Below are 25,200 nucleotides of genomic sequence, written 5' to 3'. Positions count from 1 at the left end.
CACTGAAATAACTGTACACTAACCTATTGATGTGTTCAGGGTTAGTATTTTTGAATAGAGACACCCGATTGTTCCCTTCAGGTCTTACCAAATACAGGCCATTTAATAGTTGAAAGATACTTTAGTTTTTGTTTTTCCTGTGCTAAAAAAAGCCTTTTTAAAGCAAACTGCTGTGGGAAAATTGTTCAATTAATATATTCAAGTGTGGGTTTTTTTTTTTTTAATGTCTGCAATGAAGCAGAATTTAGTGCTGAGAATGCAGTTTTTTGTTAGATCTGCGGAAAGGCAGAGAATAAACATGTCAACACAACTATGATGAATGTGACTTGTAAGAACAATTTGCAGAGATGGTATGAAGAGCTGACTCATATGCATAGGACTATGTTACTGTAAAGTCATAGGAGCGTTTTTGCAAAACATGTAATAGTAGATCTTGCCACTTGCTTAATTAGTAGGTTGAGAGCTTTCAGCTTTTTACCTGTAAATTTAACCATTTATGTGAGATTCATCATATTTACATTTATCTATTGGTGAAATGATAAGAGGGTATTTAAACTCGGCTATATAATTAAAATAATTTATCTGATGTTTAATCATGTTGTAAAACTGATCTTTCTAGTGAAATGACCAAGAAACATGAAACTCTAATGGCATAATATATACTGCTATAGAAAGTACTGTTCCATGTAAGAAAAAAAATCTTCTCTATCTGCTTATCTTTAAGCTAGATTAAACTGGTCTGGGAGCAAGATAGGTGATTTCTAACTCAAGATGAAGAATTGCATTTTAAGAAAATCTTGCAAATTTTCACTTAGTTTTTTTTATACTTAATCGCTCTGAATTTTTTTCTGAGCCCTATATTGATTCTGAAACCCTATATTGACCAAAATCTCTAAAATCAGATAAAATTTGTCATTCCAGTGCTCATTCTTCTTAGGAATAAATATCTATATTAAACTCTGTCTTTTGACTAACAAGACTACTTGTACAGTTATATAAGCTGATCTCTAAACCATGAGGGTAGTTGTAGACTATATTTTATTTTTGCTTTAAAGTGCTTTATTTTTGTTGAATTGTATTATCTATGTTGAACATATACTTATAGCTCACTTATGGAACAATAAAAGAAATTCAATATAATAATGCTAAGCTTGAATCAAAAATCTTGTGTCAACTTTTTCAGGTATGCTGTATTAAGAATTCAGTTTTCTACAAATGACTCTGTCTTGTTACTGCAGTGTAGCAAGGGAAGGGAAGCTGTTTAAAAAGGGCCTAACACTGAGTTTGGAGGAGGGCACAGAGAAGCTTTAAAATCTTCTGCAATGGTTATGTCTAAATACTTTTGGCAGTCAGTTATATTTATGCTCTGCAAGCAGTTCGTTACTGCTTATCAGCTCAATCTTCTTATCTCAACAATATTTATTTTAGTTAGATGGAGAATTTCCAACCTGAACATACTTTACAGTTCTGTTCCTGTATTCTTCATTGTTAATCTGCCTCCTTTTCTTCTTATTGCAGGTGCTGTGCAAGCTTTCCCACACAGCTCTGCCTCTATATTTCATTCTTGACCTGCAAAATATTCTTACTTTTCCAAGCCAGGACCTAGATACTGCCAGTTGTGCAATGGTTTTATGATCTGGATAAACATACACCTGACATTTGGTTGACATCACCAAATTCATTCTTATTTGTTACCTAGTCGATAAATGAACGTAGATCTCCAGAGGTGAAAAGCTAGTGTACTAACACGCTCACTGCACGACATACTATGTAAAACTAAATTTTAGTTATGGTAGGAATCAAGTGACTTACTAATATTATGAAGTGCTGTCCTGGATTAAAGCATTAACATAAATAATGTTTGAGTAGTTCCTGCTTCTACTATAAATTATGAAGTGGTGCATTTTCTTTTCATAAGGTAGAACTCAGTGGGTTGTGTGCATGAAAACTCAGTTGTCGTGAATACGAATACTAAAATCAGTCAGCTGTGAATGCAGGTATTTAAAATTAAGAACACTACAGCTTGTGCACATAAATGGGATTGAGGCTGAGGTCTCTTAGGAAATCTGTCTCACTGCCTTCATGTTAATTTCTTTCAGTTTTCTTTGTTGTATGAGGTAATTTCACTTTTGTAATTGGAAACAGCATGCAACAATTTAAATGAGAATCTCCTTTTACTTTAGGACAAAAATATCTCAAGACATTGAAAGACTAATTCATCAAAATGACATTATAGACAGAGTTGTGTATGACCTCGACAATTCCATGTAAGTTTTTATCCTGCTGAAAACAGTACTTATGGAAAAATAGTATTTATGGAAAGATTCAAAATGATTGTTTTAATTATCAAGTGTGAACTAAAAATTTACTTTGAGTTTCTTTTAGTCAAATTTGTTTTATTTATTTTGGCTCCTTTTCTTTATGTACCCTTAGTTGTTCAGCACCTGAAGAAGTGGATGTTTTGAAGTTTAATTCCAAATTTGAGTCTGGAAACCTGCGCAAAGTCATTCAGATCAGAAAGTAAGATATTTCAGCTTTTCTTTTTATGTGCAAGACCTTTCAATTTTTTATTTTATTAAAAAATATTTATTTGTTTTTGTTAATCTTTAGAAACGAGTATGATCTAATTCTGAACTCAGATATAAATAGCAATCATTATCATCAATGGTTTTACTTTGAAGTCAGTGGGATGAAAACAGGCATTGGTTACCGGTTTAACATCATCAACTGTGAAAAGTCAAACAGTCAGTTTAACTACGGTAAGATATATTTCCCATACTTTGAGAGGAAGCATGTAGAAAAATATCCGTACTAAACAGCTCAGCTGCTCCCTTCCTCCTCTCCCCTCAATCCTCCTAGGAATAGGTACATTCATGTTTTCTTACAGATCATATTTTTTAAACAGGGCTATTAGAGAATGTTTTGACAGATATACTGTTTTTTTTTTTCTTTTTAATGGATTTGAAAACACCAGCCATCATTTTCTAAAATACCTTTTGGTTGTGAGTGGAGACAAAATAAAAGAATTATCCTGGTCCCTCCAACTACAGTGTGTTGTAAAATCCTTGTGGGGGTGAAGCCTATTGACCAGCATAGGTGGAGGAGAATGACAGCTAATGTATTAAAACCACCTGAAAAGAGCTATATTTTCGGAAGTGAAAGTCAATGAAGACCATCTCAGACTTACCTAATTGATAGGAAGAGAGGGGCACACTGTTGAGAAGGAAAGACAAGTTACCTTTTAACTACTAGGCCTCGTGTGTGACTCCTGTAATCTCTAGCTCTCAGTGCTTTGTGCCTCTTCCAAAAGTTTGCTTGATATGCCTTTATTCCAGTTTTCTGTGTAAGGGAGGCTGTCATTCAGTGTAAAAACTTATTTTGTATTTTTTTCCCTTCTGGATATTCTGAAATTCATCCTTTCAATACTTTAAGAAGGATGATGTCCTCCCACACATCTTCAAACTCTTGGAATAGATTAACAAAATATTATTTGTCATAATTTACAATTCACATTGATAAAGGCTCTGAGAATGCCAGGGTAGTTTGAACAGTAGCAAAATGTTTTTAAATTATTTACTATTCTTCACCAGGTACCTTAGATATTCATTCATATGTTGCATACCCGTACTTGGTAGTTACTTTTGCTTTTTATTAAGTACAATGAATCAGTCAATACATATATCAATAATTAACTAAGAAGTAAAAACCGTTCAATTAATATTTGGAGTTTTCTACTCCAGCTGGATCTTAGGTATTCAATTTAACTATACTCTGAGAAATATAGTGTTACTTAAAAGAAAAAAAAAGACATTATAGTTCTGAAGCAATGAGTCACTTTGACAACTATCCATGTGAATGAATTTATAGTCTCTGTTTTTTGCACTGTTTTTGAAGCCTTTTTGTAGTGGTGAGTTGAATGAAGTGGAATCCAAGATTCTTGTAGATTACTGTTTATGCAAAACACAGTTTTGCTTTACTTGTTTCATTTTCATCTTGCATAAGTCTTTTTTTTTTTTTATTTGCTATTTTGTGAAACATAAGAAGTAATGAGGAAGGGCAGTCTCCATCACCTACTTTAAATAGTGTGTAATATCTAGGTATTTGTATGAATATACTCTGTTAATAAATGAGCATAGCTAGTTCGTAGACTTACATAAAAATGCTGATGTGGTCTGTTACTTATAAGATCTTATTTTAGGTTAAGCATTAAAATATGATGCATTTTTCCTTTAAGGTATGCAGCCACTTATGTATTCTGTTCAGGAAGCACTAAATTCTCGACCCTCTTGGACTCGTGTTGGGACAGACATTTGTTACTATAAGTAAGTATACTCATCAAACATATGACAACACTTCTACTTCTAAGATTAGTATAGCTAGAATTTCTGAAGAAAAATGTTTGCCTCTGACTTTTGCTAATTATATTTTAGCAGTTTGGTTTTTAATACATTTTTCTTTCTCATTTACTATGGAGCATAGCAGAAGCAACCAGAATATATAGAGTCTTATTGTGTTTTGTTGTTTTTTTTTAGCACACAGCTAATGCTTAAGTAGTTCATCTTTCATCAGATATTGCCTACTATTCTAGAGAACCTGTTTATGAAATGCACACATACACTCTTAGTTAAAACATCAGTGGTGATTTCCAGTAGTACTGACTAAGCGGTACTTGTGTTTTGTCTTTTGTTTTACATGGTGCAATCATTGTAGAGCAATCCATAAAAAAACATAGGAAGAGAAGATACAGCATTTAGTTTTGCAACCTTTCTTTGTCAACAGTTGTTTGCTTCTTTTTGTTTGTTTGTATACTCCTATCTTCCTAATATGATATATGTGTATTCCTGCTATCGTGAAGTTTCTTTATAGATTGTGGGAAGTAGTGGATTTAACCTGGATAAACAGAGAAGAGAAATAAAATCCCTAAAAATTTTGTTCCTCTTAAAATGTGTGTTCAGAAATAATCAATAATAATAAATAGTATTCTAGTGTGTTTATTATCTTAATTGTACTCTTAGGAATCATTTTTCAAGAAGTTCGATTGCTGCTGGGGGTCAGAAAGGAAAATCTTATTACACAATTACATTCACAGTGACTTTTCAACATAAAGATGATGTCTGCTACTTTGCTTACCATTATCCATATACGTACTCAACACTGAAGGTGAGAAGATTATAATGTACTACATAAAAATCTGTTTTTGGACAAAATGATATATGACCATTTATTAGTGAATTTTTACTTCTTTCTGTGAAGTTCAAAATGCTGAGAGATTAAAATTGAGAATGTTCATAAAATATTAGTATTTAGACTGGCAGGCAGTGAGGGTTATTCTAAGAAACAGTAGCTCAGCAAAAATGAAAAAAAATATATTACTTCCGGACTAAGAGGTTTTCCTGAGAATAATAAATCATAATTGACTGGAAAACTAAACAGAACCCAGCTGAGGGACTCAAGCATTTCTGCCCAGATTGATTTGGCTGCAGATGACCTGTTTGCACATTCAGTCAGTAATATCAAAGCTGAGTGTGTAACCCTGAGAGAGACAAACAGACACCCACACACCAGCATGGAGCAGACTGGCACTTGCATATAACATTCTACCAAAACTTGCCTAAATTCCAAGTTTGGACACTCAAATCCCTTTCCTTCTCTTCAGCTGGTAAAGACTGCTGTAGCAGTGCAGACATCTTCCTTCACTAGATTCACAAGCATATGTACATTTGTAAGGTCCTGCCATCTGTCCATGCAATAATCCAGGGTTCTGGTCCTTGTTGTCCACTGTACAGACCTTCTACTTGGATGCTTTCTAGCACACGAATGCATGCACATCATAACTGTTACAGTTCCTCCCACCTACCAATTTGTGTGTGCCCACCTGATCACCCTGCCCAGACCAGGTGCTGAAACTCAGTGACTAGTCCAGCTAGCACTTGCTGAAGCTTTGCTGTAGTTTTCCAGGCTAATCAGTTAGTGTCTGGGGACATTTGATCTTTGGCATTGTTTGTGCTATATCTTGTCTACCTTGTTTATCTCTTTTGTTCCTGATTTTTGGGTCAACTTTTATTTGTTATCATCTTCTGCCCTGGAAACATCTTCAATCAAGTAACTTAAACAAAGCAGAGGTGCTCGCCTTCCATGTACCCTTATAGTATCATTTAGAAGAAAATGAAGAAGCTTATTCTCTGTGCCTTCTTCCTCAAAATAGTTGAAGAAATAGGCTATATAAAGAAAAGTATTTAGTTTATTAAATATACAGAGAGTGGTATTTGATGTTCAAAGTTATAATGGAAAATTTAACATTGTTTACTAAGATTAAAAAAAAGAATTAAACAGAACATGGAATAGGCTGTCTAAGTGATTGCAAAAGATTTGATGTATTTTTTTTCATTATATTTGTGATGAAGATGCATCTTCAGAAGTTGGAATCTATGCACAACCCTCAACAGATATATTTTAGGCAAGATGCTCTCTGTGAGACTCTGGGTGGCAACATTTGTCCCATAGTCACTATTACAGCCATGCCAGAATCGAATTACTATGAACATATCTGTCAATTCAGTAAGTATGATTTTTCTTTCTCAGCAACTGAATATAATGTAGAAAATGTGTGGAAAATAAGTGGAGTATTAACTATTGTGCACTGTAAAAATAGTAATCTAAAAAGAACCCAAAAACATGGGTATCACATGAAAGGGGGTTAGTATCCAACATTAGTTTTGTATTTAAAAATTCTTCTTGTAGTCCAATAAGAATATTTATAATTAACTTCTTTCAGGTATTACATCAGTTGATAGTTCAGAATATTTGCTTGTCAAAAAGAAAATACTTCCTGGAGCCAAATTGATAGCCATATCTAAGCTATTTTTTATTTGAACTGAACTTGCTCAGCATTCCTCAAACTTTTATTCTCTGCTGGGACAAAAAAAAAAAAAAGACATTAAACTTATCGTATCATAATCACTGGCTCAAGCTAGTTATGCTCATGTCTTGGATTGAATCTAAAGCTGTATTGTGAGAATTCAGTAATTAGCAGTCCATATAGCAATATTCTGGTAAGCTATATTAAGCATTCCCCATTTGTTTGAACATTCTGAGAAAGAACTCCCAAATAATCTATTTTACACAGTAATAAATGAGTGTATTCACTCATAACAGTATGACACTCATAACAGTATCACACAGTAATATAAATGAGTATTACACAGTATAATAACAGGCTATTGTCTGTTTTCAGTTAACAGGGTGCTTAATCATCTTGTTTTGCAACTTCTCTGCATGCTTCTTTTAGGGAATCGTCCTTATATTTTCCTATCTGCTCGTGTGCATCCTGGAGAAACTAACGCAAGCTGGGTTATGAAAGGAACACTGGAATATCTTATGAGTAGTAACCCAAGTGCCCAAAGTTTACGAGAATCTTACATTTTCAAAATTATTCCCATGCTCAATCCAGATGGTGTCATCAATGGGAAGTAAGCATAAGTTTTTACTCACAAATATTTAACCTGTAATACTTAATCTTTGCATCTGTAATTTAAAAGTAAAATATCTCAGTTAATCCCCAAGCCATGCAATATTTAATTACATGAAAATCACAAGATTACTAGACTTGAAAAAATTGCTAGACTAGAAAAATGAAAATGCTTTTCATTTTTTGTTTCCTCTTTTTTGGCTTTAGAGGCAGGTGCAGTTGTTTCATGAATTCAAAAATTTTAAGAAATATTTTCAGTTAATTATGGGTGATTGCCATCTCTTAATGATTTGAAAGTAGTTTGTCTCTCATGGTCAAACCAATTATAGATTTGAATGCAACCTGTCTTTATATAGGAAAAGGTATGAATATAACTGAACATTTGAAATTAAATAATTCAGACTGTAATTAAAAATCAAACACAGAGTCAACTGAGAAATCTGTCCCATCAGACATAATGTGAAGACAAATATACCTTAGGTAACTAGAAATACCAATATCTGCTATCTGAGAAGTTATTGGTGAACATTTGCTTCAGTTTCATCAGTGTGCAGGCAAGATTACAGTAGACTTCATACAATAAGTGATTTATTTTTAGATTTTCTGTAACATAACTTGAAAGGAAAAACAAAAATACCTCAAAATTATCTATTAATTGCTATGTCAGAAAACTGAACATTGTTTCTTGCCAAACTCTTCCAGAGAGGTTTGTAGTGACAAGGAAAACTTGAGGTAAGAAGGGAGTCATACTGAAAACTAACAAGGTAATACAAATATAGTACAACTTGTGTTTTTCATCCCCCACCCCCTAACAGCCACCGTTGCTCATTAAGTGGAGAAGATTTAAACAGACAGTGGCAAAATCCAAATCCAGATCTGCATCCCACAATTTACCATGCTAAAGGTTTACTGCAATACCTGGCTGCTATAAAACGTTTACCTCTGGTGAGTATATCTGCATTAGCAATCTCAGAATCTTTCAAACTTTGTCTATATAGCTGTTCTGTTAAATAAACATTGTAATAGGATTTTGTATGCTGTATCAAACTTTAAAAATTGAGTTCGTGAACTAGTCTGGAAACTTTTAACTCTGAATCTGTTTTTGTTGCTCGAGGGTCAAACATTTCTTAGGAAACTTTTCTTCACACTGTGAAAGTATATAAGGAGTTTTGTTCCTAATTTTTTTTGAAACATTCAACAGTGAAAATGTAAATGCAATAAAAGCGTAAAGATTTTTAAATTTGATGTTCCTTGACTTTATTTTGACGTATGATTAATTGCAGGTTTACTGCGATTATCATGGTCACTCTCGTAAAAAGAATGTATTTATGTATGGCTGCAGCATCAAAGAGACAATGTGGCACACAAATGTTAATACTGCCTCTTGTGATCTAATGGAAGACCCTGGTTACAGAGTAAGTTTGATACTCATACCTTCTTCAATTGACATGAATTTGGAATAATTTCCTAATTTTATTCTGATCACACAGAGACTTCATAGTATCAGACTTTTTTAAAATTATCTCTTTTTAGTCCATCCATCCGTTTATATCAAAATATTTTGACAGCTTTAAATATCATTTTTATGCTAATATGGGGTTTACTGTTAGCAAAATGCTTTGTTTGTTTTTAATTAGCATTTTGTGCTTTTTCTGCTCAATGCAATCTAGCAGATGCATGAAAAAACATGTTTTTATGTATTCATAATTAGTTAAAAAATAATTTAAGTATGGCAAATAATATTGCAGCATAAAGAAAATATGCAAAATACAGAAATACTTATTTTTGTATAAGGAAAAAGGCAAGATTTGTGTTGAAAACATACAGTTACGGCACATGCCTCTAATACATAAACATAATCAACTCATGCAAGCAACATCTCTTGAATGGTATAAGCTTTTAATAATTCCTAAAATAAGATTCAAGGAATTATGTGATAATTTTCTTCTGCATAGCTCCATTGCCTCCTTGTGGCAACTACAAATCTGTACAACTAAAAGTGTCCAAAACACTTAGGTTTTCTGAGGAGATGCAGACAGAAAGGACATACAGGTGGTGTGATGGTTAGAGGCTGTCCTGGGTACAGCAGTCATTAACCAATAGGAGTTCTAGATCTTCAGAGAAGTAAAGAAAGCGGTATGCAGAAATGCTACACTGGACTTCCAGATGACAGAGTTTGGCCTAATTTGAGACCTGTTTGCTAGAATCCCTTTCAGAATAGTACTGAATGGCAAAGGAATCCTGGAAGGCTGGTGCTTCTTCAAGGAACGAGTGTTTAAAGGCATGTTCAGTTTAGGGCTCCTTACTACAAGAAGGATATAGACTTGCTGGAATGTATTCAAAGAAGAACAAAACTTGTGAAGGAGCTAGGAGGCAAGACATATGATGAGTGACTGAGGGCACTGGGGTTGTTCAGTCTGAAGAAAAAAGGGGAGGGGAGGCCTGACCACTCTCTGCAACCTGCCTGAAAGGAACTTGCAGTTATGTGTGTGTCAGTCTCTTCTCTTAGGTGGCAAGTTATAGGATTCAAGAAAATGGTCTCCAGTTGCACCTTGGTGCACTCAAGCACCAGCGCAGGTTTACGCTGGATACCAGTGTATTCAGTGAAAAACTTCTCCATGGAGATGGTGGTCAAGTACTGGAACAGGCTGCCAGAGGAAGTGGTAGAGTTGCTATCCCTTTTACTTAAGAGACATTGAATGTGGCGCTAAGGATAATGGGACTTAGTAATTAGTAATAGGACTTGGTAGGTTAGGTTGATGTTTGGACTTTGTGACCTTAAAGGTCTTTTCCAATCTATATGATTCTTTGATTTTTCTCTATTTGTCTTGTGAACATTTTTCTTGAACTTTGCTTCATAGTCACACAGTTCACATAGTTAAGTGTGTGTTTAGTGCATTACTTAATATAGATGGATTTTATGCATTAATAAAATGGTGTCTGTTAGGTCAGCAAATTAGATTGTTGAAACAGCATGAAGTCTGAATTATACTTTCTGAACTATATGGTTTATGTAGTGCGCTTAATTTGAACAAAATCATCTGGGTGAATTAGAAGAAGATGGTGGTCACCTGAAGAATTCATGTTTCTTATGTACAACTAATATTTCATTTTAGCAATATGATTTAAACAATAGGAAATGACAAATCTATTGTCGTTTTGAACCTATCAGGTGTGAGCCTTCTTGCTTCAGCTACAAAAAGCTTTGTGCTTGCGGGATCTCATCCTGATGAGGGATTTCAACCACCTAGATGTCTCTTCTGGGAAAACCAATAAGGCATGAAATCCAGGAGACCCCTGGAGCTTGTTGAAGTAATTTCCTGATACAAATATTGGAGATATGAACCAGCGTTACTGGACTTGGTCCTCACCAATGTGAAAGACATCATTAAAGGGGTTATGATTTGAGGGTGTCTGGGGTGTAGCAAACATGCCCTTGTTGAATTAGTGATCTTGAGGACTGTGGGCCTGACAAACTTCGGGCTTCTTAAGGAATCAGTGGATGGTATTCCCCGGGAAACTGTCTTTAGGGACATTGGAGCTTTTAAAGTGTGTGAGTGAGCCTCCTCTAGCATAAGAAGTCAATCAGAGGAGGCAGGAAAACAGCGTGGCTGAGCAAGGACCTGCTGATCAAACAGTGGGAAAAGAAGGAAAAGTACAGACAATGGAAGCAGGGAGGGGTGGCCTGAGAAGAGTACTGGGATGCTGTATGGGCATACAGAGGTGTGATCAGGAAAGCCAAGGTGTAACTGAACTTGGTGGAACTGAACTTGGAACTGAACTGAAAAATAACAAAAAGTGTTTCTATAGGTACATTTGCTAGAAGAGAAAGGCTAAAGTGTGTTCCTCTCTGATAAATGAGAAGGGAAAGCAGACTACAACAGACTGAAGGCTGAAGTGCTCAGTGAGTTCTTTGCCTCAGTCTCTGCTGGCAGCTAGGCTTTTAATGTCTTTCATGTCCCTGAACCTGTAGGTAGGGGTCAGGTGTGCAAAATACCCTCACTGTAAGATCATATCAAGTCAGAGAGTGCCTCATGAGGTTGAACATGTGCATGTCTATGGGACCTGATGACTTGCATCCCAGGGTCTGAAGAAACTGTCTGATGAAGTTGCCAAGCCACTTTCCATCATATTTGAAAAATCATAGCTATTAGGAGAAGTACGTGGTGACTGGAGAAAGGGAAACATCACTCCTAATTTTAAGAAAGGGAGAAAGAAAGACCCAGGAAACTATAGGCCAGTGAACCTCACATCCTTGCCTGGGGACATCATGGAGCAGTTATTCCTGAAAGCTATGTTAAAGTATGCACAGAATGAGGAGTTAATATGAGACAGCCAGTATGGCTTCTCCAAGGGCAAATTGTGCCTGACTGATCTGGTAGCCTTCTATGTTGAAGTGATGGCATTAGTAGACAAAGTAAGGGCAACTGGTGTCAGGTACCTGGACTTATGCAAGGGCTTTGACGTGTCCCATACCACCTTCTGATTTCTAAATTGGAAAGATACAGACTTGAAGTCTGGACTATTCAATTGAATTGGTTGGACGGTCACAGCCAGAGGGTTGTGTTCAATCTTCTGTGCTGCATCAAAGGAGTAGTGGCCAGCAGGGTGAGGGAGGTGATTGTCCCCTTTGCTCTGCCCTTCTGAGGCCCCACCTGGAGTACTGCGTCCAGACCTGGCTCTCCCAGTACAAGAAAGATGTGGAGCTGTTGGATCAGATTGAGAGAAGGCCACAAAGATGATCAGAGGCCAGGAGCATCTCTCTTCTGAAGATCTTCGGAGGCAGAAGAGAAGGCTCCAGGGAGATTGCATTGCAGCCTTCCAGTAGTGAAAATTGCTTATAAACAGGAGGGGGACCAACTTTCTATGCTGTTTAATAGGAGTAGGAGAATGATTTTAAACTGAAAGATGGGGATTTAGGTTAGGTATTAGGAGGTAATACTCAGAGTGTGGTAAGGCACAGGAACAGGTTGTCCAGAGAAGTTGTGGATGCCTCCATCCTTGGAGGCCAGATTGAATGGGGTCCTGGACAGCCTGATCCTAGTGGGTGGCTATCTGGCCCTTGGCAGGAGAGTTGGAAATGGATGATCTTTAAGATCCCTTCCCATACAAGCCATTCTGTGATTCTGTGGTATGGTTTAAAAAATTCCAGCTGGTGCAATACAGTTATTTGTCTGTTAAATCTAACTACGGCCAAATTTTCTAATGGCAATTTGCAATTGAATATTTTCCCTTGTCTCCCTTTCATAAATGAAATAAGATAATCAATATCTCTTTCAAATTACTCTCCTGCAGGTACTCCCAAAGATCTTGAGTCAAACGGCACCAGCGTTCTGTATGGGCAGCTGCAGCTTTGTAGTGGAAAAGTCCAAGGAGTCAACAGCACGAGTTGTTGTCTGGAGGGAGATAGGAGTACAGAGGAGCTACACAATGGAAAGCACATTATGTGGATGTGACCAGGGCAAATATAAGGTAAGAAAGTATATAAATTAAACTGTTCTTGCTTATAATTCCTACCATTTGCATTGGTATCTTTTTCTATATACCTGCTTGCTTGCTTGTTCACCTTAGACTTTTAAAACTGCTCTAAGATCTCTGTGTACACTAATGTAAATTGAAATTAAATTGGCTGCATAACAGTCTCTGTCACTAAAAACACATTATTTTATGCTATGCTTATTGGCTAATTTAACAAGCTTACTCATAATTATTCCTTATAGCACATATGAATGCATGTAATTAAAAATTTTAGATAACTGTTCTTTCTAGTAGATCATTAAGATTGGATGGTGATAAATACCAATAGTAAAATAAAATTTTTCTTTACATGTAGCAATTTTAGTGTTTACCATGGCAGTTCATGGTTCTTCAGCAAGTATTTTGTAAGGTTCCATTCAGAAACATTCTGTGTGTCTGTAGAAAAAAGCTTATAAAGTAAAACAATTTCATATTGATTTACTGGTGCTACTAAATATCTGTCTTTAGGTAAACTCATCATAGTTATTTATCTTCATAAATTGGATCTTGTCTTCAAGTTTTGTCCTTCAAAAGAATTAATAAAGCTGCATGTTTGGGAAAAAATAGGTGACCATGGTGGTTGTTTCTCACTAGCAGAGAACTTACTTTGCAAGGAAAACCTTTCTAGATAAGCAACAAATAAAGAGAAATAAAGAACCCTAATATCATGTCTTTAATTTCTGTCACTGTTAAATTTGAAGAAAGTTTTTAAAGTGAACATTCAGAGAAAAAGTCACAATTTCCTCTGCTTCAAAATAGAGATAAGAATTACCAATTAGGAAAAAATGACCAGAAGTCAAAAATAATGTGATTGGCAAGAAAAGAAACCATAAGTTTAGGACAGGAGAGGGGGAAAAAGTGGTTTAATAAGGAATATTAATGTTTATTCCAATACCTGTGCTTATCTCTCCAGACATCAGAAAGACAGATATTTTGGCATGAATTTTAGTAGGTCTGTAACTATTGAATGAGTGAGTTAATTTTCTCAATTAACAATAGAAGCATTCCTGTTATTATCAGAATATTCCTTTATGATTTCGGTTGTTCCTCAGATGATGACATTATGGAGCTTTTAAAAAACAACCTATCCAAATAACTTACTTTGGAACTTGTGGAATATTCTTACAAACATCAACACTCATGGCCTTTGCAGCATTGCAATAGAAAGTTCATAAGAAAGATGAACTGAGATACTTTACAGACAAACTTTTAAGATGCTTAGGCTGCAAAGCCCTTCTTCTTTAAAGGAGGAAAAAATGATTGCATTCCATGGAAAAATCACTTTCTCGATCAGAAGATCCTCCTCCCTTGTGATAAACAAGTTGACGAGATCGCATTGCTCTTCTGTCACATAGTTCACTTGCAATGAAACAGTGTGTGAGGTCTCGGTCATCCTTTGAACATACAAGAAGAACCTCCATTTTTTTAATTTACTGTGTTACTGCTCTGGTTTACTAAGGAAGTATGTCTGAAAAGCTGAAGCTACTAGACAGAATGAGAAAAGCAACATTTCTTCAAAGAGATGAAGAGACTGGGATTTTTTTTTTCTGTGGAGAGAGTAAGGCCAACATTTCTGTGAATGAACACATGGTATAAATTGGTTGACATGTTTCATCATGTGTTATTTCAAAACACAAAAGGAGTTAAACTATAGAAATTCCCTTCCCACCTGCTTGCCACCCTGAAGGATGTGAGGGTTCCAGTCTGACAAATTGTGTATTGTGTAGAAGTCTGAAGAACTTTTCTTCTGGTTTACTGTTATCACAGATTTTATTAAGCCATGAAGATTACTCAAAAATTATTTCTTTCCAAAAGAACATGGTGAGTCTCTGCTGAAGATGGATGTCAATTTTGATTTTTTTTTTTAAATATTTTTAATTTTTCTGAGTGGTGATGCTAGGCTGCTTCCAGTTTGGAAGGAAAGAAGCTGTTCAGCTGAAGTTCTTACCTGGATTTAGGATCATCTGTGACAGAATTTTCTCTGGAAGCAATCTTGCTTTAACTGCTAGTGCGTTGCTCTTGTAACACATTGAGAGTTACAGCTGCAAATAGTGCCTGGTCATCTCTGATTCAATATGCAAAAGCCAAAAGTTGAGATGAAACAGTGCTCAAAGACATATGGATGATAATTAAGATGCTAGATACAAGGAAAACTTCTGTAATTCAAATAACGTGAAAGCTGATCATTAACTGAATTAGGAAATCCATGCCTTTCATGTTTGGAGAGTAATAAGTTTGGTAGTATGACTTAATTTTTAGCTTCACCAAGAAGGCTTTTCCATCTGGAAATTTTACAATGCACAGAAAAGAATGAATTTACCATGATCCTTCCATCTCTAGACTCTGAATTCTGAAAAATGATCAGATCTTTGTAGTCTCTACTGAATGAAAAGAACAATATAAAGTTTTACTGTCCAAATGACTTCTCCAAGTCTTAGTATGACTGCTTTCAATCTTTTAAGTACATATTACAGGAATATACTTCTCAACTTGATATGGAAGTCTGTAGAGCCTTTGTTTTGCATCTTTGTCCTCATACATCAGAATTCATTGCTGAGAAGAGCTTGTCAGATGAAGGCATTTGCGTGATACACTTAGTACTTCAGTACTTCATACTGCCAGTTGCTGTCCAAAAGGATGACAACTGTGTAAAATATAAAGAAAGAAGAATGAAATTCTATGTGAATTAAAAACAAAAAGCTACCTTGACGTGGCTAAGCTTGTGCTTAAAAGCAGTGTTTGTAACACTTAAGGCACATTGTTAGGCCACAGTTGAAGGTGTTAGAGTAGTAGTCAGAAGTATTCATAAGATCAAGAAGAGTATAAGCAGTGCTTCAGTGAAAGTGAACTTCATCTCAGTTCCTTAGTGCAACTGTTTATCATTTCCTGAAACAAACTTTGAGTATGTCGTTTCTTGGACAGTAAGAGAATTGTCTGATGGAACGTCAAGAACGGATTAAGATGTTTTATTTTTGGCAGCTCTGTCATTGCTTTCTCCATTACTCACAGAAATGACAAAAGCAAATCCAGACTCTGGCTTAGGCTTTTACTGCAGTTCAGATTGCTATACAAGTGTTTCACAGATACATATCTCTCATCTGATCCATTTTAATCTCTTAGTTATATCCTGTTTCTATAGTGCTGAAAATAGCAGCCATGAAACACGCACACGCTATTTATCTTTCTAACAATTGTCTTTGCACTTTATTTCATACTGTGCTCTTGTCCTTCAACTTGGAGTCACTCCTCTTATACTGCCTATAAGGAGCCTGCCAACTAACCGTACATTCTTTGGCAACAGATAGACAATGATTGGAAAAGTTTCTGAACATCAAGTTTTGCATATTAGTAATCTGTGTAACAGTGGGATTACTGTTACCCTTCTCCTTCCTCTTCTGCATACTTGTTGCCTCTTGTCCTTAATGTTATTTTAATCTCTTTGGGGCAGGGACTGTGTCTTCCTGTGATTAGCGTAGTGGAGCCCCAGCTATGACTGGGGTCTTCGAATGTTACTGACGTGCAAACAAATACAAAACAAACAAAAAAAATTGGCCTCTGTGGATAAGGTACTGCATTGGGAGTGAGGAGAACTGATTTCTGTTCCCAGCGGGGTCAGTGACATGCTGTGAGACACTGTGCAAATCGCTTCAACCCTCTCTGCCTCCATTTCTCCATCAGTAGAATGAGGATAATTCTCCCTTTATTAATAAAGTGCTTTGAAACCTACAGCACAAAAGCATTATAAAAGAGGTAAGTAGTATTACTATTAACAATAATACTTAGTATCCAACTCTTGTTCACTGCTTTCAGGTTTCTGTACCATTTGACTGAAGGATGACAATTTATAGAATAGTGGTATTGCTTTAGTTTTCTTGCTAGTATAAAGCACTTTTTTAATAAAAACTACTGATAAAAAGACAAGCTGCAAGAAAAGTTAAGTCAACTTTTCCATTTATAGAGTTTGCAATTTTTCAAAGCAGAATTACATGAAGAATGTTCAGAATCTACCAATTAGCAATACAATTCTTTTGAACCTTGCATTTTATAGTATAGCATCAGTGTCGCAATGTGCAAAGCCTGTGTGTGTGTGTGCCTGTTCTAGCTTTTAGGAAAAAAAATTATACTCTGTTCCTTGTCTTTAATACATTTTCCTGCTGGACAGCTTAGCTTGCTACTGGTTCCTGGTTCTTCTGCTCTTACGCTTATTTTGTCAAAGCATCTCTTTAACTACCCTTTTCCTTGAGAGGATTAGAAGACACAAACTAAACTCTTAAAATTCTCCTGAGATAAAGAAGATGCAGAGGGAAGACTAAGTGAGATTGTGACATTTAATGTTATCATGTATATGGTGCAGTACTGACTAATTCTGTAATTATTGAGGGCCAGTCTGCAGTATCATTCTCTTTTCATAAAAGAGTTAATGTCAGAGGTACTTTTCCCTACATAATGCACTGCTCACCAAATTAAATATATGTGATCTGATGGGAGACTGTCACTTATGTAATATTGAAGAATAATATATGATTTCTACTTCTTAAATACTTTTCACTCTTGACTGGCTAGCTCATTCAAATTAGAAATAAACTCTGACTTTTGATACTTCTTTTATATATTTATATCTTTAGTTACTAATAAATGGGTGAATAAATTCTTTCAAAATTAACATATGTAACCCCTATCTTACAGGAGGAGAAGAGAGACTTGTTCATGTCGAGGAGTAATAGTATTGTTTTAGATTGTCTAATTTATTTCTTAGAACATATTGATAAAATTGCTCAACGGATGGAGTATGAATTTATTCATTTTTAAAGGACTTTCTGAAGAATCCTGTATTTAACATCTTAGTATTTAAAATTCTTCTTTTAAAATTCTGTCTCAGGTTTTATAAATAATTTAGACTTTTAAACTTGGACATGATTTCTCGTCTCTCCTCTTAGTGCTGGGTAGAATTCTGTGAATATTGATGTGCTAGAAATGTTAAACAGGAGGATCTGAAGAAATATGGAAGTGTCCAGAAATGGCTGTTCTTCCTTAGGAGACTCAATTTGTTATCCTTTGTTCTGTTTGTTTCTTGCTAAGTGCTTATACTGCAGTTCTTAAATGTACTGTAAGTAGTAATTTTGCTATATGTGTGCATCCATCTGCAGGAACCTATTTTTAAATCTTATTTTTAAATTAGGGATTGCAAATAGGGACAAAAGAACTGGAAGAAATGGGAGCCAAATTCTGTGTTGGCTTACTGCGTTTAAAAAGAATGGCTTCACCTCTGGAATACAATCTGCCTTCTGGTCTGCTGGATATTGAAAATGAGCTGATTGAGTCAAGCTGTAAAGTGACAAGGTAGTACACATTTGTTATATTTTATTTTTTTCAGGAAAAGATCACTTTCTCAAATGAAGTAGAGATTCTCTCAAAAAAGTTCTTCCACACATCAAAAAGAATGACGATCTGCTGTGACATGATGGTTTTCCAATATATTCACATTCCTGTTACACTACCTTGTTAATTCAACTGCTTCAAACTTCTGAAGAAAGCAGTAATACACAGCTAGATTACTTGTTACATTTGTTGCTGGTATAAATTTTAAAGTAATTAAGGTGTTATTACATACAGTGAAACACTAAGTCTCAACTATCTCTTCCTGACAGCATTTTTTTGTATTGCTGGTTACAGTATTAAAAATTTATTTAGGCAGACTTGAACTATATAAGTTGAATGTCACCTTAGGAGCTGCAAGTTTTTCTTCTATTTTTTTCCCCATCTGATACAGATACATAAAACATTTGAAGAATTTAAAACATGTGAAGTAATGTTTGGGTCACTGAAAAAAAAAAAAGGGAGGGGAGGGGCGGGAATTGTACCTGTTCAGCAGTCAGTTTATTAAGTTACCAAATCATTAAAGCTCTGAATTGACTTACCAAATATGCATACTATTTCATATATCCATATATATAATCATTTACTATCTATTTGTGTGTGTATTGCAAATTACACAGTAAACAAGTGATTTCAAAAGTACAAACACATCTTTCTGAAAATACGGTTAGGAATTAAATAAAATAAATAAAATAAATAAATAAAATAAAAGGAAAACATAAAGTTAGATTATAAAAGGGCAAGATTTACATACTGTGTTATCCCATGGCATATTTTGTCCTGAAAATGATTTCATTGTGGCTTTGGCTGTAGCTCCAACTTAGTTAAAGTAATGTTGGGGGAAAATGGAATTTATTGCTGTTTTTATAGAACTAAAATAGTAAGGTGCTTGAGACTATGACTTTAGATGCTATACTAATGCAGAATTTCTGTATAAACTGTGCAAAACTAGCGGAGATATGGGAGGACATCAGTAGTACCCTGAAGAAGTGGGGAGGTGATGTTCAGTTTCTGCATTTAAACATCTTATCAGAATGTGAAATACTGAAAACGAATGAAACTTGAGTTCAGGAAGGCAGGAAAATCATCGGGACATCAGCATGGATTTTCAGCGAGAGGAAAAAGTCATAGAATCATAGAATAGTTTCGGTTGGAAAGGACCTTTAAGCCCATCTGGTTGCAACCCCCCTGCTATAGGCAGGGTCAAATCCCTCTATAGACCAGGTTGCTCAAAGCTTCATCCAGCCTGGCCTTGAATGCCTTAAGTGGGATGCATCCACAACCTCACTGGGCAATCTGTTCCAGTGTCTCACCATCCTCACAGTTAAGCATTTCCTCCAAATAGCTAGTCTAAATCTACCCTCTTCCAGTTTAAAGTCATTTTCCCTCATCCTGTTGCTATCAGCCCATATAAAAAGTCCCTTCCCAGCTTTCCTGTAGGCACCCTTCAGATACTGGAAGGCCTCTATAAGGTCCTTCTTTTCCCCAGGCTGAAGAGCCCCAACTCACTCAGTCTGTCCCAGTAAGGGAGGTGCTTCAGCTGTCTGGTCCTCTTCATGGCCTTCAGCTCAATGTACTCTTTGTGTTGGGGGCCCAGAACTGGATGCAAAGGTATGCTTGACCTATCTGATAACCCTTCATGCTGAAATGACTGGCCAGATAGGTGAGAGAAGAACAGTGGATATTGTCTACCTGAACTTCAGGACGGTTTTTGACACAGCTTCAGTGACCCTTTCTCTCTACTCAACACTAGGAGGCCCGCAGCTTGAACTTTTATCCAGGTCTGGGCCCTCCTTTACAGAAGACAAATTATTTGGAGAGAGACCAACAGAAGGCCCTAAGATGATTAAGGGACTGCAGGAAAAGTGTCCCCATAGAAGGAAAGGCTGAAAGAACTGGGACCCCTAGGGAGTGCTCAGGGGGTGGATCTTGTTGTTAAGGTGCCCAAATACCTGAAGGGAGCCTATGAGAAAAACAGGCTGTTTACAGTAGTATCCAGTAACAGGACAGGATACAATGAACAAAGGCTGAAACAGAGGAAGTTATGTTTAAGCATAAAAATAACCCATCTTGCTGTGGGTGTTCTCAGACACTGGAGTGTGTTTTCCTTGGGAGCTGTGGAGTTTTCATTCCTGGAAATATTCAAAAGTCATTCAGAAGAACATGTTTGTGGGCAGTCATATCTAGGTAGCCAAGCTTGAGCAGGGAGTTTGAACAAGATGGTCTCCAGGGTTTCTTTCTAACTTCAACCATTCTGTGTGTCTGTGAAAGTGAGAGAGTGTTTTTAAGTCTGCTTTCAAAAACACTGAGTGCTGGTGTTTTTGGCAGCGTTAAATTAGAGTCCTGATTGGAGCAATTGGAATACAAGATTTCTTTTGTCCATTAGTACAGGATGCTGAACTTCAAGATTTAATGCAGATAAGTTACACTTATTCTGTCACTTCCTCATATACTGCCCTGAAGACGTATTTTCAAGACTAGTTTTTATTTCATTTGCAGCTAATATTAAATGTTAAAAAGACTATAATATTTTACTGTCTGGAAGTGTTACGTAACTGTCAGTTTTATTAGAACCAAGCTTCAATATGCATTCATCTCTTTGAAATGTTTAACCTCAAATTGTAGTATTTTTAATCGAGATGTGTTTGTGAGTAATTATTAGAATGGCACTGAAGAACAGCCCCAGATTTCCACACAGCTTTGTTTCATCTGATGCCTCAGATTCAGAGTCTATATTTTATATTGTCTGTGTAGAGAGGTTAATGTGGCAGTTCACAGATAGTTGTGGTGTTCTAGAAAAAAAGAAATATGTGCTGGATTTCTCAATCTGTTAATGTTACACGTGGTTGGGTGGCATTGAAACAGCACTTGTTGAATTGAGGAATGTCAAACATGAGTCACTCTCTGCAGTTTCTGGCAGAGTTGAGGAAACATCAGAAGCATATTAGCATCAGGGTTGAATAAAAAAAGGTGAGAAGTCATGTACCAGTCAGCCTCATAACATACTGCTTTATATAAACACACGCACAAAAAACCCAGCTGTAATGTTATTTGAAGGAAGTGAGTAAAGATGTAACTAGTGCTTGACATTGTTTCCAGGGTGGGTGGCAGCAAGGTTGCTAAGGGGGACTGTGGGGAGGAGAGTTCAGTTATGTGTTACCATGCCAGTCTTTTAAGTGATCCTCAGTGGAAAAGATTATACTAAATATAATGGTAATCTTGCAGTATGAATTAAATTTATTACCTTGAGAGATTTGGTAAGGTCTGTGTAATGAAACAAAAACACATGACTGCATGTTGGGACTTACTGGAATATTTTTTGCCGAATAACCTGACCTCTTTTGGAAATTCTAGCTGTTCCATTAGTTGTGTTGACGCTCGTTGGTGTGTTCTAGAACATTTTGTATTTTGTTAATTTGATTTAATTATAGTAGAGAAGCAGACTGCACTTTTCTGAATGCTTTTGGGTATCTATGAAGCAGTCGAAAGAGCAGACTGCTAAAAGGAGCTGTGTGAAAGGGAAAAAACAGCTGCACAATCCATTTTTCTGGACTTAAACTCTTAGACTTGAGAAAATGCATCAGTGTGATAGGGGCAAAGAGTGCAGGGTTTGTGCAGGAGAATGTGACAAAGATCCTCTTGCAAAAAGGTCTCCTTTTATGCTGCCAGAAGGAAACCGAATTTGACCTACTTTCTTTCTTTCCATCTTAAAAACTGCCTGGACTGAATTATGGTGCAAGAGAGAGATGGAGGTACTAGGAAGAGTCCAGCGTAGGGCCACAAAGATGATTATATTGTAGAATGTGTTGAGTTGGAAGGAACCATAAAGATCATCTAGTTTCAACACCCCTGCTATGGGCAGGTTGACCACCCACCAGATCAGGCTGCCCAGGGCCCCATCGAATCTGTCTTTGAGCTCCTCCATGGATGGGGCATCTGCAACATCTCTGGGCAACTTGTTCAGTGTCTCACCACCGTCTGAGTGAGAACTTTGCCCCTAACATCTAATCTGAACACCAGGAAGCACTTCAGTGCTGTGCAGGTGAAAGAACACTGATACAGGCTGCCCACATGCTGTGGGGTCTTCTCCTTGGAGATTGTCAGAAGCCTCTTGGATGTATTCCTAGGCACCCTGCTCTGGGTATCCCTGCTTGGGCAGGGGTTTGGACAAATGGACCCAGGGGTTCCTGTAAACCTCAGGCGTTCTATGATGCTGTGATACCACTTTTCATGCCTTTCTTCCATTTGTGGTAATGTGATCCAAATACCAGTGTGTAAAGTATTGGGATTAATGATTTTTGAATCCAAGTAATTTAACCCAATTTTAAGTTTTACAAAATGTATTTCAGGATGATGCCACAAAGTGTTAAGGTAAATTTTGACTAAGCTGTGGAATGAAATTATGTGACACTGAAAATGGGAATATTTAAAATATTTAAATGGAAATTGAATACACAGCTTCTTACGGTTTGAAAAGGAGTTGGACACAGTTTTTCTCTTTAGTGTTGGAAATTCTTAATTTAGCATTTAGAGATTATAGTTACTACTTCAGGTAAACAAACAGATGAGCTTCTTATGGGAACAGCACATGGAGCTGCATTTGTGACGTTGCCTACTGCTGCAACTTTGCTGTTTCTTGTAAAGGAATATAAGATCCTAAAGATAAATCAAAAGCATAAGTATGTGTAGGTGTTTCCTTTGTGGTACTTCCCTGACTCTTTCGCTCTTTCAGAATTTTCCCCTGCCTTCCATTGCAGTTTTAAAAGAAATCATTAGTTCTTAGATTTTCTCTCCTGGCTTTCGTAACTCCCCAGGCACCTTCAGCTTTCCATGGTTTGGCAGGGAATATTTCTTTCTTTTTCTAAAAAAGCTTTTAAATGTGTATACTTCCCCCATAGTCTCAAGAAGTCACTTATCTCCATGAGCCTGAAATTGGTTGCGGTTGTGTCTGACTAGTGGGTTCATTTATCTGTAATTGAGTCTTATGGATAATTAAAAATCCAAGAATGTCTTTAAGGGACAAATAAAATTTTAGCTTGAAAAAAATACACTGTCAGTAACCAAGTATATTTTTGAATATGTTTGAAGCATTGATTTATATAAGAAAAAGCTAGTAAAATATTGTAATTAAAAATAATAATTCATGTTTTAGAGAGAGGTTGCGTTCATTCCTAAATTGTTTATTTGATGGCAGGTGTTGTAGAAAATAGTTTATGAAATTAAAGGAATTATTTAGAGTTCTTAGGAATTCTTGGAGTTCCTAATAAATGTGAGGAACACAAAATTGTATCAAGTGTATTACTTCATATCGATGAATTCATCTCTTCACCATTAAATGTTATTTAAGTAAGTTTCTGCAAAACTTCAAAGAAAGTTTATAACATAAAGCACAGATATTATACATTACACTACTAACTGTAGTTGTATGATAAACAACCTCTTCTAACTTGAGAAAAATAATGGTTTCTTTTTAAAAGCAAAAGCAGGAGGGTGTATGGGTACAGGAAGAGGGATTATTGAGCAAGTTAATTAGAAACAGCTCAAGGGAAAATTTGGGAAATTAAAACCCACAGAATCAGCATGATGGCAGCTAAAAGTATGTTATCACAAGGTATGATGAGGGTGGGCAGTAGCAGGGAGGCAAATAAAGAATTTGATTAAGCAGCAATAAATTTTTTCAGTTGTTTGGATTTCTGATTTTTTTTTTCCACTAAGCCTCAGTGAAACAGTGAAGTGATAATTATACTTTACAGATACATGCTACCCTATAGAATAAAGATTTATGGAAATTTAAATATCCAAGGCTAATCTGCTACATCAGATGCAAACACACCATGGGAAAGCAAATGTGTGTAAGTGGTATGTTTCTCCTATGAATGTAGTAAGTACTGGAGTACCATCTTGCGAGGAATGAAGATTCAAGAAAGGGAAAATTAAAAATGGATAAATACAATCTTAGTATTTCTTTTCAGTAATTAAAGAAGTGACGTTGCATTGTCTTTTGGGTGGCAGTAGAAAGCTAAGACTGAGGCAGATTTTGGAGCCAGTTTTGAAGTTAAATCTTTATGTAGTTTTGAGAATCAGATCTGCTATATTTGTTATTGTCTTGAATAGAGAATATAATTTATAATTTTGATATATCAAATGAGAAATGTCAACTAAATGTATCCCTTGAGAATTTTGAATGCATACATACCAGAGCAAATATCTAAACCGTCTTCTATCAGACATACTGACTTTAAAAACTGTGCACACTGTCTGACTTTAAAAGTTAGGAGTGTGCACATGTATGCAAACACATGTGAATATATGTGCACTTATTTCATATAAGTGTGACAAAAATGTGTAATGCATACATGTTTGCATTTTGCAATGCAGTGAAAAATAGAGCATGTTCTATGAACTGATGAATTGACAAGCCGTATCTATATGGTAAAATCTGTGGTTTGCTTGTTTGCTCAGCTCTTTGTGTACTTCTTAGAATAGGCTGTTTTGGTTGCCCTCTTTTCTCTTGTACTGGGATAGCTATGTGAGTTTAATTCCCAAATAATGGCACCTATTTAAAAAAAATAAGTTTTTCAGAGGGCTTTACTAGACTATAGAGCCTCTTACTAACATGAATTTTCCTAAGTGCCTACTGTAATGTATTAATGTCCTACTGTCAATGGCTTATGAAGTATTTGTTATTGACATATATCACTGTATGTAGCTTTTTGTTTCAGTATTCGGAATTGTTAGTTAAGATAGGACCAACATTCAGATTTAATGGCTCCGTTCCCTGTGAATTGCATTACGTGGTCTATTCTGCGATTGCAATGTGGATTCCTTGTTTATGAAAC

The 25,200-nt window shown here is 36.0% G+C and overlaps 1 protein-coding gene across 49 annotated transcripts in view; it reads left to right on the top strand.

Annotated features, from left to right (window-relative positions):
- Nucleotides 1-25,200, top strand: part of AGTPBP1 (ATP/GTP binding protein 1) — a 70,937-nt gene that overhangs the window by 40,486 nt on the left and 5,251 nt on the right. For 46 of the 49 annotated variants that reach the window (NM_001398327.1, XM_046905450.1, XM_046905462.1 and 43 more), the window contains 11 exons: nt 2,184-2,267; nt 2,434-2,520; nt 2,611-2,759; nt 4,235-4,322; nt 5,016-5,160; nt 6,405-6,558; nt 7,289-7,469; nt 8,284-8,413; nt 8,752-8,883; nt 12,764-12,940; nt 18,165-18,325. In NM_001398327.1, coding sequence (NP_001385256.1) covers nt 2,184-2,267; nt 2,434-2,520; nt 2,611-2,759; nt 4,235-4,322; nt 5,016-5,160; nt 6,405-6,558; nt 7,289-7,469; nt 8,284-8,413; nt 8,752-8,883; nt 12,764-12,940; nt 18,165-18,325 — 1,488 coding nt within the window. The other 3 variants (XR_005842641.2, XM_040655619.2, XM_040655620.2) reach the window with 3 other exon arrangements.

This window comes from Gallus gallus, chromosome Z, assembly GCF_016699485.2.
Source record: "Gallus gallus isolate bGalGal1 chromosome Z, bGalGal1.mat.broiler.GRCg7b, whole genome shotgun sequence".
In the NCBI taxonomy this organism is placed as follows: Eukaryota; Metazoa; Chordata; class Aves; order Galliformes; family Phasianidae; genus Gallus; species Gallus gallus.
Note: the sequence above shows the minus strand (reverse complement) of the source record. Positions and strands in the feature narration are given on the sequence as shown.